The 18,644-nt window shown below is 46.6% G+C and overlaps 1 protein-coding gene across 1 annotated transcript in view; it reads right to left on the bottom strand.

Annotated features, from left to right (window-relative positions):
* Positions 1-7,973, bottom strand: part of KAZN (kazrin, periplakin interacting protein) — a 204,485-nt gene extending 196,512 nt beyond the window's left edge. Inside the window, exon 1 of the mRNA XM_053997487.1 lies at positions 7,256-7,973. Within this exon, the coding sequence (XP_053853462.1) occupies positions 7,256-7,376 (121 nt within the window). The 5' untranslated portion in view covers positions 7,377-7,973. The remainder of the gene's footprint in view (positions 1-7,255) is intronic.
* Positions 7,974-18,644: the final 10,671 nt, after the last annotated feature.

The following is an 18,644-nucleotide window of genomic DNA, read 5'->3' as shown; positions in this document are numbered from 1 at the left end:
CCTCACAGAGTTAACAAAACTTCCAAGCTGTTACACCCCACTTTGCTCACTGAAACGTGGCCTCCATGGTTCTCTCAGGCACTTCCTATAGAGTTATACATTTATATATTTCTAGAGTATTAGCAAGTCCTTGTCTGTGATGCCTCTGTCCTTCAGGGCCCAGTGAAGCTCCCCAAGCAAACAACAACAGCACAATGTTTGTGTGATTAAAAGGAGAGCATTGTAGAGCAATAAAAGTTACAGACAGCAAGTGGACTCCATCCACTCTTTTCCTCCTGGGAGCACAGTCCTACCTAATAAAGTGAAAAGAGGGAGATAAATGCCATCCCACTGGGTGGAAAGGAAAAATATTCATGATCTTCCCATTTCATTTCTGCAGCTCCCAAATCTATTCAGCTCAGGCAGGAGCACCTCACCTGTCTAGGAGAATTTTTACTCATTGCTTTTCTGGGAAGAGGTAAATGATGTTTCCTCCAAGAGCTGGAGCTGGCCCTGGAGACAATCAGATTATCCTGTTCTCTTCTAAAACACAAAACTCCAGGGGCTTCTCAAGCAGTTTGTTTGTGATACATTTCTTGTCATGTCAGAAAAATGGGCTTGGTTTTGACAAAAATGACACCTTTTTCTGCACCAGCACACACAAGGTGATTCAGTCTGGCAATAACGTGCACAGAAAGTTGGCAGGGATTTTATTCTACACATTCTCAGGCACCACACTGGTGGGCACAGATTTATGTGGTTGCTTTCGAGCTGCTGAAGTCTGACAACACCAGCACATAAACCCAGACCACAGCTCCACTCAGGGAACAGATTCAGTAAAAGGAAAATTCCCAACCACAAAATGTGACAAAACAAAGTAACTGTCAATTTTGTAATGCTGCAGTCGTGATTTTCTCTTCCAGGTGTCTGCAGCACGGGCCAGCAACACAACAGCCTTGGGTGCCTGCACTGCAGTGACAAGACAAGAGGGTTCAACCTGAAAAGGGGATATTTAGGTTAAATATATGGAGGAAATTCTTTCCTGTAAAGTGTGGTGAGACCCTGGCACAGGGTGCCCAGAGCAGCTGTGGCTGCCCCATCCCTGGGAGTCTCCAAGGCCAGGCTGGACAGGATTGTAAAATGCAGGCAAACCCAATGGGAGGAAATGCTGATGTCTGACTCCAGTTCAGAAGGCTGAATGATTCATTTATTATAACTATGCTATAATCCATTAATATACTATTTAAAGGAAGATACTAAAACTACAAACCTACTTTTCTCACTACCATATCTAACTAACCCACAACTCGTGACCCTCTCTGAGAGTCCAGCCACAGGTGGGTTGGATTGGCCATCAGGCTCAAACAATCTTTACTAGAATCCAATCAAGCAATCACCCCAGGTAAACAATTCTCCAAGCACATTCCACATGAGAAAAACAAGGAGCAGAAATAGAAATTGTTTTCTCTTTCTTTCTCTCTGTGCTCCTCTATGAAAAATCCTGAGGGAGAGAGAGAAATGTGTTGCCACAGGACAGGGCTTGGAGCCACCTGGGGTAGTGGGAGGTCTCCCTGCCCAGGGAGGGGTGGGAAGAGATGGGATTTAAGGTCCCTCCAACCCAAACCATTCCATGATTCTATGGCCAATTGTCACGAGTCAGTGATGCCTCACCTTAGCAGGTCAGTGGTTCCCCAGCCAGGAGGGCCAGACTCTTTGGGATCACCAAATTAATCTCACTTCACCCACCTGACACCTGCTCCAGTTTCTTATTTTCCCAAAACTAGTTAATCTAACCTGAGGCACAGTAATTAAACCAGGCTGCTGAAAACATCTCTGGCATCCACACACCCCCTCATCTCCTGGGAGAGCAAATGAAACAGCTTGTTACCATGAAAGATTTATTACTGACTAATGCACGTAGGAAACCTGATGCTCCAAGTGCCAGGGAACACATTCCCAGCCCTGGTTCCATGTGGCCCCAAACCAACTGATCCAAGCAAGTTTTATGCTGACTGTTTGCTGTTGTTGTCCACAGGAGGCAAGAAGAGCTGTCACTGAGGGTTTGCTCAGATGCTCTGGGAGCTGGAGCCTGAGCTCACAAAGTGTTGTCATTCAGGAAACCCAGCAGCAGAAATGAATCCATCCCTGGAAGTGTCCAAGGCCAGGTAGGATGGGGCTTGGAGCTACCTGGGATAGGGGAAGGTGGAGAACAAGATGGGTTTGAAGTCCCTTGTCGCCATTGAGGCAGGACAGGAACAGAGAGACTCCAATTCAGAAGTTGAGAAGAACTGAACTCAACAGATTTATTTCAAATACATCACTCTTTTTATAGAGAACATCGTGCAGACCCATTTCATTGGTCTTAAAGTAAAAACATCTCACACCATTGGTGCTCCATGAATAATGCACGGTGGCAGAACATATCTATCAACAATGTGAACAACAAGAGAGAGAATTATTTACACTCCTTTGAAACTCTCTCCCAGGCCCAGCCTGCTAGAAACCTCTCTCCTTTTCTCTCTGACTGAACTGAGAATATCCATAGTCCCTTCCAGCCCAAACCAGTCTGGGGCTCTGTGCCACGTCCCTCGGTGCCTGACAGGCACTGCTAAACTCAGCTTCTGGGAAGGAGGTGAAACTGCATCACCTCTGCTCTGCCTCAGCTCCAGGTAAATGGTTTTAAACCAGATCCTGTTTGGTTGCTGTTTAATTAAATAACGGCAAAATGCACAAGGGACTAAAGGGCACAAAATAAGGGAGCACAGATGGTAAATGTTCATCTAAGCCTCAGTTTAGAAGGTCAGAGATTTCCTTCTACATCTTATCAGGGACTGAAATTTTCCCATTAATCACTTTTTTCCAGATCTAACACCCATGAGATTTGAACTTCTTCAAGGAGCCCAGCTCCTGAGCAAACCTTCACCCAAGTCAGGGGGTACTGAGCAGGTCTTTTTAAAATACTATTTTGTTTGTTTAAAACCATATTCAAGCACCAGATGAAGGAATTCAATGTTGATATTCCATACTCTGTTTGCAAAACAAAATCTTTGCAAAAGATGCCAGACCAGATGAGATCCCAGGGATTTCATGCTGCATGACAAATATTTTGCTTAGGTAATGCCACATCAATCTCACCTCACATTCCCCTTGAGAGGAACTGGATCAAGAGCTAGAAACTACAGATCTAGAGGGGGGAAAGTCAAAAGCTTTGAGCCACATGACATTAATTTCCATGGAAGAACTCCTAAGAATTTTTAATTTTCTGCTGGGAGGGGGTAGCCAAAGCAAACTCACATCCATTTGGGGAGCAGCCACCAGAGTGGAATACAGAATGCATGTAATGGATGATATCTATGTAATGGAAATATAATATGGAAGAGATTCACTGCAAAATCCTAAGGACTGGATGATTTTCAAATTACTTTCTTGTTCATTCTGGTCACATTTTGAATCAAGTTCCTTATTTCATAACCAAAGGAAAATTAACTGGCAAGATATAAAGAAAAAATATTGGAAGCCTAACAAATGTACAGCATCTGAAAGCCAAGGAATTGATGGAAAATGAAAATTAATCTAATGGAGCAGTGAGTCAGAGAATAATGCATGGCTGTAAATCCAGAAAACTGCAATACACCAAACAAATTGCTTGGAATTTGCCCATGTATAAAATAAATGGTTTCTCTACTAAGCCCAATTCTTCCAGAGAACACTCAGCTCTCCTGGAGATCAGGTCTCACTCCATATATTCAATATTTCATGGGAGATCAGATGGGAAATACTCTTCAAATTCTTAGTAACCCTCATTTTGAAAGTTTGGTAGTGACAATTATAAATCCTCCAGACTTTTAAAAATTTTCTTTCTAAAATGAACAACTGGAATCTTTCATTTGGCTGTTAGCAAAATTTATAGCACGAACCTATGCCAGATTTGAATTTGTGCTTCAAGCAGGAAAGACCCTCCAGCACTGCCTGGCAGGCAGGAATTTCTTCTGAGATCAGAAGATTTAGGATGGGGCCATGAAGCCAGCCTCTTTCCCTCTTTCCCAGTTACTCCTTTTGGAAATCACCAGCCTTGTAGCTAGGCTGGAAAAGGCAAAACATCACTCACCCTGCATGGCTTGCCAAGGAAAACAGAAATCTTATTCCCTGAGCGATCCCAGGCAGGAATTACAGCCCCCCTTTGGGAATTACACTCCCTCTAAAGGTGACCATGTCCCCAGTGGCACTGACAGATCTTTCAGGCATCAGCCAAATTTAATTCCTGCAACAGCAAGGATTTGCTGCCTTGGGAAATGTGAATAGAATAGAATTATAGAATAGAATATAACAGCTGTTACAGAATGGATATAGAGGAATAGAATTATAACATCTGTATTGTCTCACCCTTCACACGAGCCTGAAATTTGAATAAAAGTTTTTAAAATGCCTCTCAGTTGCCCCATCTCTGGGTCAAAAAAAAAAAACTTAATCTGACAGGTAAACTGGAGTTTTGTCAGGGAACTCCCAAAGCAGGGAGCTCAGCCAGCTGCAGCCTTCCCATCCCCACTGTTCCCTGCACTCAGGGCAAATAAACACCCAGGTGATCAGGAACACACCCCAGCAAGCAAATTATGGAGCTGTAGTAAATTGGTGAGGAAAGGGGCAACAGAATAAAATGGGAAAGTAGAAAAAGAACTTTCCAAAGAGCATCCATGTGCTGTGCTAGGAAATGCTGCTCCAGAGGTCAAAGACAGAGCGAGGACCTGTGCAGAGGGCAAGCCAGCTCTGGAGCAGGGCTGCCAGCACACTCACAGATGGATGCTGTGGCTACAGAAATCTCCATAAGCTGTGCAGGAATAATCAGCCAATTGTGCAGCATCAGCTGCTCCAAACCCCCAACTTTACAAGTCTTTTATCAGTGGGGATGAGGTGCAGGGGCAAGGGGAAAGTTGACTTCCAAGCATTCAGTATTTGGTTTTCAGAGCCAGGTACTGAAGGGCAGCACCGGGAGAAGGGGATGTGTTTGCAGGGAAGCATCACACACCCCCTGGTTTCTCCATCTAGAGCAGATAATGCTACACACAACCTGAAGCACATTTTGCAAGCAGAGCCCAGCTCTTCTCACATGTGCTTTGGAGGAGAAGTGTCCTTGCACCACAGGCAGAAGCTATAAAATCCACAGGATGGGTGCAGGTGGTACATCAGAGAGTGCTGTCAAGCCTGTGATCTGTCTCGAGCTCGGCCAATCTCCAGGCACAAAATCTGACATTTAATTAAGGCCAGCACCTTTAGCATTCAAGCACATCCCAGTGTTATTAAGGAGCCCAAATGCCACCAATGACAACGACGTGGTACTGGGTATCCACAAATCTTTCTTGTGAGATTTGGACTGTTCGGGTCAGAACTTGGCTCCTCACAGCTCCTCAGAGATTGTTGATGAGGGGAATCACAGGGGCAAGATCAGGTTTTGTGGTTTGTAAAGGCATTTGCACAGCCCTGCTCGACATTGAGATTTTTTGTGGCCTTATCCCAAATGTCAGCTCAGTGACACAGCACACAGGTCAGGACCCAGAGCTTGTCCCAAACCTGTGTCTGCTCCCACTGCCTCAGGGACACTTCCTGCCCACACTGCAAGGCCCATGAACACAGACACATCCACAGACACTGCAGCTGCAGTTCTGCTTTCAGGAGTGCTGAGTGTGTATGGTCATTGCCGGAAGGATGGAAAACTCATAGCAACACACATGATCTACTGAGATCCCTTTGGATGCCACTGACATCCATGGCAGCCGTCCTTACATTGCATCTCACCTCCTCCCTGAGAAAACATCTAGAAAATCCTACCAGGATGATCCACCAGAGTGAAAAAAAATCTGGCTGACTGACTAAGGTGGGATTTGAAAACCCAGAAGTCCCAGGTTTCCTTTTGGGGCATTTCCCTCTAAGAAACGGAAAGGAAAACAAGCCAAACTGAAATTACCACCTGTGTTTTCCCACCTCATTGGTCTTGCTAATTTGGGCAACAAACTGCTCACCCAGAATCAGAGCTTTCTCCTACATCTCTTCTTTGGGTAAGACCTGACACCGTGGATCTGCAGCCTTTGGACTGATCCCAGGACATGTAATAGGAAAGTTTAATACCAAACCCTCTTGAAGATCTGCCTGACATTTTCCTGGAGGCAGCAGCGTGATCCCAAACTTGATTAACTGAGTAGCAGCCAGCTAATTAGTCACCTAATGAGTCATCCTGCCAGCTCTACCTGTGAAAGTTTGAGAGGCAGAGCAGAAGTCCCACAGAGACCTGCAGGAAACTCCAATACATAGTATTTTTAATGTCACCACCTAAGGAGAAACATGCACTCCAAGCATTATTAGTTACAGAACTGGCTACTAAAAGAGAGAGAAAAGGAAAAAGGATAGGATACTTTGCAGGACAAATTTGCCATGATACCTGTACCAGCACAAACAGTAATGAGAAAGTCCCAGTAGATCTGAGACAAACAAGCACTAAAAATTCAGAGCAAATGTTGTTATGGCATCACTGCAGAAACCCAGGTTTATCCATGGCTCCAAGTAAACAAACACATCCTTCCTCAGAGCTACCTGTCAGCAGGGATAGGAAAATAGGAGTAAATCTTGAAAAATTCCTTATCCAGTCTCTTAGACTTGGGGAACTGGGCAAACATGGAAAATTTGGGATTAGTCATGTCACACACCACCTACTTAACAGCCAAAGGCACAGATAAGAAATAACCAGGCCCATCTGTAGACAAAACACCTGGGAAAAGGAACAGAGCTTCTAGGTGCTACAGTAACACAAACAGCCAGGGAAAGGCATGGAAAAAAAAAAAAAAAAAACAACCACTTTGTCCTTCACAGAGCTGAATACCAAAGCAGATATTCACATGCTGCAGCAATTGCCCTCCAAAGCAGCAAATCAGCCTCCACTTAGAATGTCATTGTTTTGAAATGCAAAAATCACCACACACGTTTTGCTCACACCCAAACAGCGTGTGAGCACCAGGGGAAGAGCAGCTTGTCCCAGTCCATGTTAACCCAAACCCACAGGGCCCACCCCTTGCTCCTGTCTGTAAATAATTGGGCACAAAGCTTTTGAGTGGTTTCAGGGGTAGTTGAGGCCAGTGTGCAAATGCAAAAGGGATCACCCCTTTGGAAAACACCAGATTTTAGGGAAGAACTTGGGAAACAGAACAGGAAAAGGTACAGCAAGGACATTACAAACCAGGGCGTGGGATGTAGGGTGACGAGGTGGTGCCTGTGCACGTTCCCCTCTTACCTGCTTCCATGAGCTGGCACTGCTGCCCAAAAACTTGGGAGAAGGTGACGGGCCCTGCAGCAGGGCTGGAGGTGGCCGGAGGGGAGTCCATGGCTTCCCTGCAGTGCTGGGTGTTAGTCATGGAGCAGAGCCCGGAGCTCCCAGACCTCCTGTCCCCCACAGAGCCTCAGCGGGCAGGAGGAGACACCCAGGGAGGAATGGTGGTGCCTCTTCCCGAGATGCCAGACTGCTCCTTTCAAGGGACAGGATCAGCACACGTTTTCAGCCGAGCGTCATCAGGATTTTCATTGAGAAAACCAAACGTCTGCGCCTCTCCCGGGAGGTTCTCGTGCGTCCTGGGCAGGTCCGGCGGCTTCAGGCACAAATCAGCACCGGGCACGGAGGATTGGCCCCTTCTGGGGTGTCTGCCATGGCCAGAGCAAAGTCCTGAGGCTCTTTTCTTCTCCCGAGGTGTCCAAGCCCAGCGGCTACCTTGTCCGTGAGCTCGGGCACATCTCCCCCGGGAGCACGGGAATTCTCCCAGGGCGGGATGCGGAGCCTCCGTCCTGTCCTTCCAGCCCGCCCGCTGCCAGGGCACCGGGGATGCCGGAGCACCGGGGATGCCGGAGCACCGGGAGGATCCTCCCGCAGGGCTCGGAGCCCGAGCCGCCCCTCAGGAGGTCAGAGGAGGCTTCCAGCGGATGCAGCCGCGGGTGGCACCGGGCGGGCCGGGCTCGGCTCCGGGGGCTCTCGGCATCACCCCCGCCGCTGTCCGTTCCCTACAGCCCGCTCGCCCCTTCCCCCAGCCACACCGGCGAGGGGGAGGAGACTGGAGCCACGTTAAATAACATCCTCTGCCCTGCTGCAGTGGCTGCCCGGCCCTCCTCCCTCTGCCCGGATGCAGCGGCTGCTCCCGGAGCGCTCTGGAGGCACTTGGCAGTGTTAACTCAGGCAGGGAACGAGGAGCCGCCTGCCTGAACCCCCTCCCGGCTGCCTGAACCCCCTCCCGCCTGCCTGAACCCCCTCCCGGCTGCCTGAACCCCCTCCCGGCTGCCTGAACCCCCTCCCGGCTGCCTTAACCCCCTCCTGCCCGCCGGGATGCTCCAGGGACGGGAGGAAAGCTCCCAAAGCTGCCCGCGGTGCCCATGGCTCTGCATCCCGCAGGGATGCCTGGCTGGAATTCCTTCAGTGTAAGCACCAGCCAGGGCTGTTTCCAGGGAAAAGGGGCCGAGAGTTAACTCCCAGCAAAGTCTGACAGCGCTGATTCATCTTTATTTGAAAAGCTCCCTCTGCCAATGCAAAGGATGCTGCTGACTCCGGGAGCTCTGCATGAATTTGTCGCCCGTGAGTCATCAGAGCTTTTTTGGGGAAGTCTGCTGGGAAGAAACGCTAGCGCGTGCTTAGGAAAACACACGGTGAGCCAGGTGGAAATTAGAAACTGTCAGCCTGCAGAGCAGCAAGCCCAGAGAATGAGAGGTGCCTGCAGGCACAAGGGGACCCGGGGGAGACAGGGTTGGCCGCAGCCGCTTCCTGCAGCCCAGGGAGGCAGAGAGGGCCGAGAACAGCTGGAAAATTCCGAGCAGCGGGAATTGGAGCCACGTCTCGCGGTCTGCGCTGCAGCAGCAGCCCGGCTCCCGGGGCAGCCTCGCTGCGCTGGGTGAGCACCGAACCGGAGCTGTCCACAGAACGCAGCCGGGTCGGGTTGTTGTATTTACCCCTCAGGTATTACATCAATTTAAGGAACAAATATTTTACAGCGAGGGTGGAGAAGCCCTGGCACAGGCTGCTCACAGAAGCTGTGGTGCCCCATCCCTGTAAACGTTCAAGGTCAGGCTGGATGGGGCTCTGAGCAATCTAATGAGGTTGGCGATGTCCCTGCTCATGGCAGGAGGTTGGACTAGATGCCCTTTAAAACATCCTTTAATTGATCTAGGATTCTATGATTTATATGAATTTAGGCTCAGATTATCTTTGTCAGAATCCAAACAAACAGACCAGAAATAAATAAACTTTGCATGTTTATTTCACTAAAAACACAGGAACAATTTCTGCCCTCACACGAATAAGAGATTCAACCAGACCTTCCTGTCTACCACATGGGGGAAAGCAAAAATTGGGCCATTTGGTCCATAAGTCTTCAACATTCAGGTATTATTTATTCCTGTGGCTGTTTTCTTCCTCCCTAACTGTGCCTGTTGCTCTCCCTGACCATGTCACATGAAATCCTCCCAGAGCTGTTTGGTAACTTCTCTGCAGAATCCACTGCAGAGCTGCATCCAGCTCTGAAATAGTAAAGCATAATTCAGGAAAAAAAAAAAAAAAAAGAATTATGCAAGAGGTTACCTGAAAATCCTTTTCCTCTATTTCCTTAGCAAAACTTTTCCAGCTTCAACATGTCAGGGGTTTTAGTGTTGCAGATGAACTCAGAGATGTATTTTTCCTTCTCCCCAGTTCCATTGTGCATTGGGAGAGTGCATTGGAGGTTCTAAAGCACCAAAACAACCCAATAATCTCAGGTAACCTGTCTGCTGCAGGTGCTAAGGACTTTGTCCCTGGAGGGAGGGGCACTCTGGGGATTAAAGAAGTGGGGAACTGTTAAAGGCTGTTTGCTGTTGGATTTGCAGAGGGTTTTTGGGAAGAACTCCTGAGGTTCCAAGCTCCCCATGGGGCTCCATGTCCAGCCCAGCACAGGGTTACACAGCACAAGAGGCCATGCTCCATTTCACACCACTGCTCACAGCTTCCTGCCACTGCATCCAACCAGCCCACATCCACAAAAACCAGAAAGCAAGAAAACAAACCCTCTTGTTTGGGCTGGTCTGGGAGTTGTGTCCCTGCTCAGCATCCAGCAGCTTCTCTCCCGTGACCCTGGAGCAGGTCCAGAGCAGAGGAGCTCACCAGTGCCTTCCTTCACTCTGGACACACTCCAAGGGATGCTCAGTTTAGCTCGGTACATTTTGCTCCTAAGAAATGACCCTCCCTGAGGTACAGAAATGACATTTTCCACCTCACTGCAGCTCACCTGGATTTTCCTCACAGCTGATGCCTGTGTTGCTGTGCTGGGTCCCACACCTCATCCAATGCCAGATTTCCTCCTCTGGCCTCCTGTGCTCACCACAACAGCCTGGGATCTATTCAGCATGTACAAGGATCCTGAAGGTCCCCCCAGTTCTGCTGGTGCCATTGTGAGCTCAGTCAGCTGCAGCAACTGACCCTGCACAGAAAATAACCACAAACAGAATAACAGAACACACAACCTGACTCAAAGCTTCACTTTCTAGGTGAAAAGGAAATAAATGAGTGTTAGGAATAATGAAAATAATGTGCCCCTTGTTGAGATGCTGGAGCTGAATTTAGAGGAGCTGTGTTTGCACACAGTGAATGAAATCTGTGGATTCAGTGCCCTGGAAGTGTGGGAGGAAGGTGAAAGGAGAGGAAAGTTAACCCTGTTATGGTTTGACGCTGGTGCAATGCCAGTGCACTTATGAAAATATATTTTTCATTAAATGAGTGTTGTAAGATGCAATTAGAAACAGAGTAGAGCAGGTTTGAGTCTAGAAATAAAGAAAAAAAGCTTTATTAACTTACAATTATAATAAAAGGAACACACAGAATTTAGAATGAAAACTTTCTAAAACATTCCTTTTCCCTCTACTTAATTTCTAATAAAACACAGTGAGACAAAACCTTGGACTCTTGATTAAGTTACTACTCCTTAGATAATTAATTTTCAGTCTATTAAGGGGGAGAGGAGTTTCTCAAACCAGGACAAACCCCTACCCCTCACTGAGTGGGAGCTTTTTCTGCAAAGGACTCCACTGCTGCACCTGGGTTTGCTCATGGGCAGATGTACCCAGATGCAGCAACACAAGCAGTTTAAAAACACCACAGCTGAATGCCCATCAGCCAGGAAAAGTCCATCTAATGCACCTTCATCAGCCCTTGCCCTGGAATGACTGCTGAGAGATCTGCCCAGGCCATTTCAGGAGGCTGTAGCTGTTGATTTGCTCCCTGCTGGAGCGTGGGTTGGTAGGAAGGTCGGGACGGATCGCGAGATCTCTGCAGCCAGGGCTTGGAACTTGCAGGTTATTGCAAAGGGCCTGGGTGCAGGGCCCTGCTTAGAGCTGCCAGGCACAGCTCGGAGCAGGCCTGAAAGAGCAAGAGAGAGAGGCAAGAGCAAGGGAGGGCAAGGCTAAGAGTAAGAGTAAGAGTAGGCAGGAGTAAGAGTTAGAGTTAGAGTGTGAAGTTCCCGTTACAATACAATAAATCTTCTGTGCTGAATATTCTAATTTTCACTAACCAGTCTAGTACAAGATACAAATCCTATAGCATTTACATACAGCCTATAAGAATCATGACATTACCATACTGTGTTATATTTTAAACCCTAAAAACGACTCTTTGGACCCCTTCTGCCAAGCTCTGCTCTGACCCTTGGAGCTGTCTGCAAGCAGAGGGAATTGTTTCATCAAAAGGGGATTACTTTCAGCCAGCCATGCATTTGTTTTCCTGTTGTTCAGTAACTGAGGCTTGGTATCTCAAAGCTTGCTTTCATTTCAATCTCGCTTATAGTTTCTATATTCTCAAAATCTTTTGCCAGGCAATCATATTTATAAGGCTTTCCTGTTTCATCTTCCCCAGCACTCCCCACTGATGATCAGTGGCCCCAAAATGCAAAGGGAGAGGCTCTGTGAACCTCCAGCCCCCAGCCCATGCTGGCAGCAGCACAGGGACAGGTCACACCGGGACAGAAGAGCCTTGGAAAATGCAGCTCAGTGGAGATCTGCTTCTCTTCCACATCCAATTATCCCACTGAACAGACAACAATGTGCCACAGGAAAATGCATGAAAGGGAGAGAAGAAACTCAGCTAAACTCATTGCATCAGGAGAACAGACGTTTCATTACTGTGGCACTTCACAGCTCCAGAAATACCCCGTGTGGGAAATGGGGTTATTCACAGCAATGTTCTTTGTAGCAAAGGATTTGGGAATGGGGGAGGGCTCAGGAAAGAACATTCAGAAATTATCCTTAATGAGATGTCATCAGCTTCGAATGGTAGCAGGTGAGAATTTATTTCTTGTGTCAGGAATCAGCATTTCACTGGTGCAAGGCAGACTCTGGGAGGAAAAATAGCAGCTGAGGGTTTTTGCATTTTCTTCCAGCACAGCACTGTCACAAGGAGGGCTGGTGGAATCACTGCCTGGACGCATGGGGATGTATGGATGTGATTATTCCTCCTCAGACCACACCACTGACATCAGCTCTGGAAGGTTTCTGCAATCCTGATGCCTGTGTCATGCAAGGCAAATGGAGTTTTGTAGAACTCACTTTGAAGAAAAGCACTTAAGGTTTGGCATCAGAGGCAGCAATTAAACACATTTCTGCCTTCCTTCAGATTGTATCTCCAGCAGCTCTTGGCTGAAAGACAATTTTGTTTGGTTGGGTTTTATTCTTTCTGAAAAAAAAAGTTTGAAAGGCACAGAAGAAAATTACATAAGTGGTGCAGAGATAAAATGCCCTTAAGGACTCAGAGAATATTTTGGGTAATTTATCAAAAGTAAGGTTTTAGTATGGCTTAATTAATATATAAATATCCTTGTAGCAAAGAAATACCAACTCTGAAAGGACTCTAATCAGTTGGTGCTGGGCCCAAAGAGAAGCCAAACTCAGATACAGAATCTACCAGGACAGAACTACAGGATTTCCCTTGAAGGTCAAATTAAGAAGCATTCCTGAATCAATACACCCCAGGTAAGCCTGAATCCCTTGCACATGATAGAGGAACCCAAGAAAGAAGTTCAGGGAGTCTGTCAGTTACTCCAGCTATAGGAAAATTCAATATATAAGAGAGTAAATACACTGTGCAGATGGCAAGATGTGAGCTTAATAAAGAGCACTGTTTCATAGCACAGACTTTCTGGTGCAATGCCTGTCCCCATGCTCTATTCCCCAGAGCTTCAGCTGGAGGAGTGTAGAGGCCCAGAGAAGCTGACTTTGGGCAAGGAGATGAGCCTGGAGTTAATCCCCCCTCCCCAGCTCTTCACACAGCCACTGACACACAAGGACAAAAAGATTAACAGGAAACCAGCCCTGCAAGGTGCTGCTGAAGTCAAGGTGACCCCAAACTTAGCAGAGCAGCTCAAAAAGGGGAGTGGCCCTATTTGCATTAGCATCTCACACCTAAGGGAGCATGTCCAGGGCTGCTCCCAAACAAATGCTCCTTCTTCTTCCAAGGCAGCTGCAGAGCCTGCTATGAACCAAAAGTAGCCCAGCATGATTGTCCCCTAACCCCAGCACCTGTCAGTGCCCCTCCTCTTCCTCACTGGGGAATAAGTGATGATTGTCCATGGGCAGCAGGGCAGAACTGGCTCTGCTGTCACTTCCAGGCAAGCTCATCCCTGTTGCACTACGACACAAAATAACTTATGCATGTGTACTGAGATTAAAAGAGTAAAAGGAAGCAAAAGGAGGAAACTTTATTTCTGACTTTGCAATATATAGAATTTTAAAAGTGGTAGTGGATTGGAGGATGAAATTGCTACTTTTCTAACTATACTGGTCAAACTAACAGTATATGAATTCTCTCTTCTCACAAAGAAGAATGTAAAACAATTATTATTTACATGATAGTGTGTGAGAAACTTTAGTGGAAATATGTAAACACTAGAAGGTATAGAAAACTTTTTAAAGAACTTTAAAGCTTTTCAAAGAACAGGAAATGTCCCTTGCACCAGGAGGCTCAGCACTATTTCTGTCAGTGCCCATGGGGCTGGAGCATCCCTGGTGTGTCACAGCACTGCTGCAGCTTCTGAGCAGTGACCTTGGCTGGGTGTGAGCCCAGGGAAAGGCTCAAAGGCTGCACTGCCCAGAGCTCAGGGAATTGTTACTCAGCAGTGCTGCATGTGCAGCTCTATTTCTGCCGCTCTCCCGTGGCGTCTCGGATGAGCTCAGGCAGGATGGACTCGTGTCCTCTGTGGCCACTCCTGAGCATGCACAGTTCTCTGTGTCCCTCAGCCTTGGAAGAGCATTTTCAGTCAGCACTGGCACCAAGGACTGAAGCAGCCCCCTGGCTTTGCTAACTGGGACTCTGGGAGGGGATCCAGCCAGCACCACACACACAGAGCTGAACAGCCTCCAGGCAGCAGCTTCAAGATGAGAAAGTGATCCTCCTTATCTGTTTTTGGATGTAGCCTTCTCCCAAAAAAAGCCACAGCTCTTATAAAAAGAAGTAATTAGTGCTGCCTCATGTGACAGCACAGACAGAAGAATGGAGGCAGGCAGCTATTTAAAGAATATTTCTCAACGTTCTCATGCAGGGACAGAATGACAGTTCAGCACAGTCAGCTCCCTTCAAACTTACCTGAAACTGGGTGGCATTTACTGAAATCCAAACAGGCTGTGACACTGCCAGAGGAGCCAGGCTGCCTGTCAGGCTGCTGCAGGCACTGGCAGGCGACAGTGACAACAGTGGCTTTTCTCTAAGAGACCAGATTTATAATGCATAAGGAACCTTCAGATTTTCTGGGGTGAAAGAGCCATTTTTAGCCTATGTGAAATTAATATTAATACATATAATTCAGCTGTTCCCAAACCTATTTCTTGCACCTGCTGTCGTTTTGAAGGATGTGACTGGATTAATGCACCCATGACGATGGCTGCCCACCACCTGTGATTCCCTTACAGGGTTCTCCACTGAGGAAGGGTCCATTTAGAGTAGATTTAAAGAAGGTTTTTACAACAAGGGTGGCACAGGTTGTGGCACAAAGCTGTGGCTGCCCCTGGATCCCTGGCAGTGCCCAAGGCCAGGCTGGACAGGGCTTGGAGCAGCCTGGACAGTGGAAGGTGTCCCTGCCCATGGCAGGGGGACAATGGGATGAGCTTTAAGGTCCCTCCAGCCCAAACCAGTTTGGGATTCTGTGGGAAGAGCCAAATCCCACAGCCCTGAAGAAAGCATAGAGTGTCTCAGAGTGCTGTGATAGCACACAATGTATGAAACAGGAGCCACTCCTAGGGAGGAAAACAGCCCTCCCACTGCAGGGACATTTCCCTCCCAGCTGCCTTGAAGTTCCACAATGCTGACACACCTCAGGAGGAGGTTTGGGTTGGGATGGGGAGGCCACGCTGCAAAGGGCTCGTGTGCTGCTTCTCCAAGCATGCAGACCTTGGGTGGAGCTGTCAGAGAATGAATCCCTGTCTGTGTGCACCAAACCTGTCAGAGCGAGGTGACACTCACATCTCCTTCCTCCTCTCCCGCCACCCAACAGGAAAACCCCAAACCATTCCATTTTTTCAGAGCTAGAGCACAGTCAGTCTCCATTTTTAAGACCTTCTTGGCTGAAATGACAAGAAATATTTCCATAATGCAGTTTTCCACATTAATTTATTGTTGTTCTTTTTCTTTACATGGCAGACAGACAACAGAGCTTTCAGTCTTCCAGAGCAATTCAGAGCCCCAGCACAAACCAGGTCCCACCACATCTCCACAGTTTATTTTTAATAAACTTCTCAGTATCAGCATTGCCATGAGAGCACTGCAGAGCTGCCAGTGTTGTCCTTGCAAATTCTACATGCAAAACCTGAGCTTTTTCCCCACCCTCTCCTTGAATTTTCACAAGAACTTGTGATATTGGTCAAGGGCAAAATTTCACGTTTCATCAGCAGGCACGGGGGAGGTTAAAAATTTGCTGCAAAACTGTGAAATTCTGCCTTGGGGAAAAAATGGCATACTTTTCCTGAATTCACTGTGAATGAAATCTCCTCACTGGTCCAGAGAAATGACAACATGTTGAACTGATGCTTTTTTTTTCTGCAAGAAAAATCATCCCACCCACCCCCCTCCCAGAAAAACTGCATTTTTTATCTGAGGAAAAATGATGAAGTCTGGTGCAACCATGGATTATTTCTTGTTGGTGGCATGGATATTTTTCTGCTACAGCTTAGACTGTAATGGACCCTTCAAACAGACCAGTACAATATAAAGCTGTGTGCTGTGGTCTCTTGGTCGAGTCACATGTTATAAAACTTTAAAAACAGAACATTTACAATCAGGGACATAAAGACGTGCTTTTAAAATTGTAAATACATATTTACAGGCTTGTGTGATAAACCAGAATTTCTCTGGGAAAAACGTTCCTATATCACAACAATGTACACACTTCTCTCCTTGAGTCTGTCAGTTTTTATAGTTGATAACACTCTAAAAAAGGCAGCAAAAATAAATTGCACAGAAGTGACCTCTAGTAACCTCACTGGGATGCCTTAAAGGCACTAAAGTGGGCAGCATCCATGCCAGAACTCCATACTTTGTTCAACTGACTGGAAGCTGAGTGGGTCTGAGGAGAATGGATTGTTTAAAGCAGTATTTGGCCTATATGGCAAGAAAAGACTTCCTCAGCAACAATCCTCACGTGAACAGTGATCATTTATACACTAACTGTGATCTCTGACAAGGTGTCCTACAAAACTGCACTGTGAAAATCAATCATAATCAATCAGTCACCAATAATACTGGTGCTTTAAGTCAGAGTATACTGGGTTTATTAGCACTGTATACTCATCTTTCAAGTGAATTAGGTACTCTCCAGACACACAGGAAGAGCATTGCTGTTTGAAAGAACAGGGTTTACCATACTAAAATTACATGATGAGAGACAGGACAAAATGTGGAAGGACAATAAAAAGGTAACATGCAACACCAAAGTGATCAGAGAGCTGTGTGTGCACACCAGCTGCTTGGACAGAGACATAAGGCCAGGAAACTTAATTTTTTGTGCTATTTCACCAAAATTTACCAAGCTGCCTAGCAGATCTGGATGCTCATTTCCAACTAGTTTGAGTGACTAATGAGATTCTTAGTCTTCCAAGGCTGCTGTGAAAAACCCCAGCCTTCGTTTGCAATTAGTACATCTCTTTCAAGAGGAGATTACTGCTAGAAAAAACTCCAAAGGGAACAAACCCTAGAGACCCTCCACCCCAGAAATGAGACAGAGCAGCCAGCAATGGCACAGGGATCTCAGTGGTCTCACAGTCTTGGACTGGAAGCATCACTTCCAGCATGGAAGGGGTGCAGCTTTTTCTGGCTCACCCAGTTCTCAGCCTCTCAGCCTTCCCCCAAACCACAATTGCACTTAGAAAGCCTCCAAGAGGGGTTTATCCAAAAAATCTGTAGTGAGATAATACAAGATCCTGTAAACCTTTTCTTTCCAACTCAAACAACACGCACCTAAAACATTTTTATGGTGAACAGTGTTTCTTCTATAAAGCTTTTCTATTCATTTTGAACAATTTGATTTTCATCAAAACGATACAAAATTAACTGTTTTCAGCAATTCCATACATATATATTTTTATCTGTCATATATATATCTATATATGAAGATATATATATATAAAATTGATCCTTTCTTTGACTTTTTCAGGGTGGTGGGGAGGAGTATCAACCGGGCACTTGTTTCTTCCTAAGGAACGTGTGCATACACAGATCTGTGCTTATCTGTGTGGAGTGCAAAGTCAAGGACAGGAATAAATTGACTGAAACAAGAAGGAAATACAACAATCAACCCCTTTGGCCTCCTTAAAAAGTTCCAAACCTGGACGGTACGTTAGCAGGGATCATGGAAAATCATGTGTTGGCAGCAGGAACCCTTCACCTCGTGGGTGAACTGGGCAGAAGTTCTGCCCAGAACTGGCACATGATACACCTGGGTGGGACTGACCCCATCTGGGGACAGGAAAGAGGTAAGAGACCTTCCTGCACTGCATTTTATCATCTGATCTGTGTGTTTCTGGAATTAGTCTTTAATGGCTGTCCTCAAGGATGGCCTCTGGACAGCACCCCCGAAAACAAACACATGTCTGGAGACACAAAGGTGCTCTGTTTAAGGACAAATGTTGTATTTGAGGACAAGTCTGGCCTGATACTGCACAACAACACCTGTGTTTGATACTGTCCCTAAATAAATAAATCCTGACTCTAAACAATACCAGATTGGCAATACAAGTTATGGCAGCTTTTGAGAAATGGATGTTTGTCCCTTCATGGAACTGGGCTATCAGTGCATTTCCCAAGGATCATGTAACAGCTGATCTTCCCAAAAAACGTGTCCTGATGCACTTCAAAAGCAACAGCATCTGTCCCTTAAAGCTACTGGTACAAAGTCAAGGGACTGGGACACCCACAGACTTCACATGTGGAAACCCCAGGAAACCCTACCACTCCCTCCAGTGGTTTTTGTGGCATGCTCAGTTCTTTACCCGTTAGGATGTAAAGCAGAAACGAAAAGCATGTAACAGTCTTTTCAGAATTTAATTGCATAGTATGTTAAACCCTCTGTGTTCTCCCAGAAAGAGGAGACTCACCCAGACCCATCCACCCTCTGAGCATGGGTACTTTGCCTGCAGATGCCTGA

Source organism: Vidua macroura, chromosome 23 (assembly GCF_024509145.1).
Source record: "Vidua macroura isolate BioBank_ID:100142 chromosome 23, ASM2450914v1, whole genome shotgun sequence".
NCBI lineage: Eukaryota > Metazoa > Chordata > Aves > Passeriformes > Viduidae > Vidua > Vidua macroura.
This window is presented reverse-complemented; position numbering and strand designations above follow the sequence as displayed.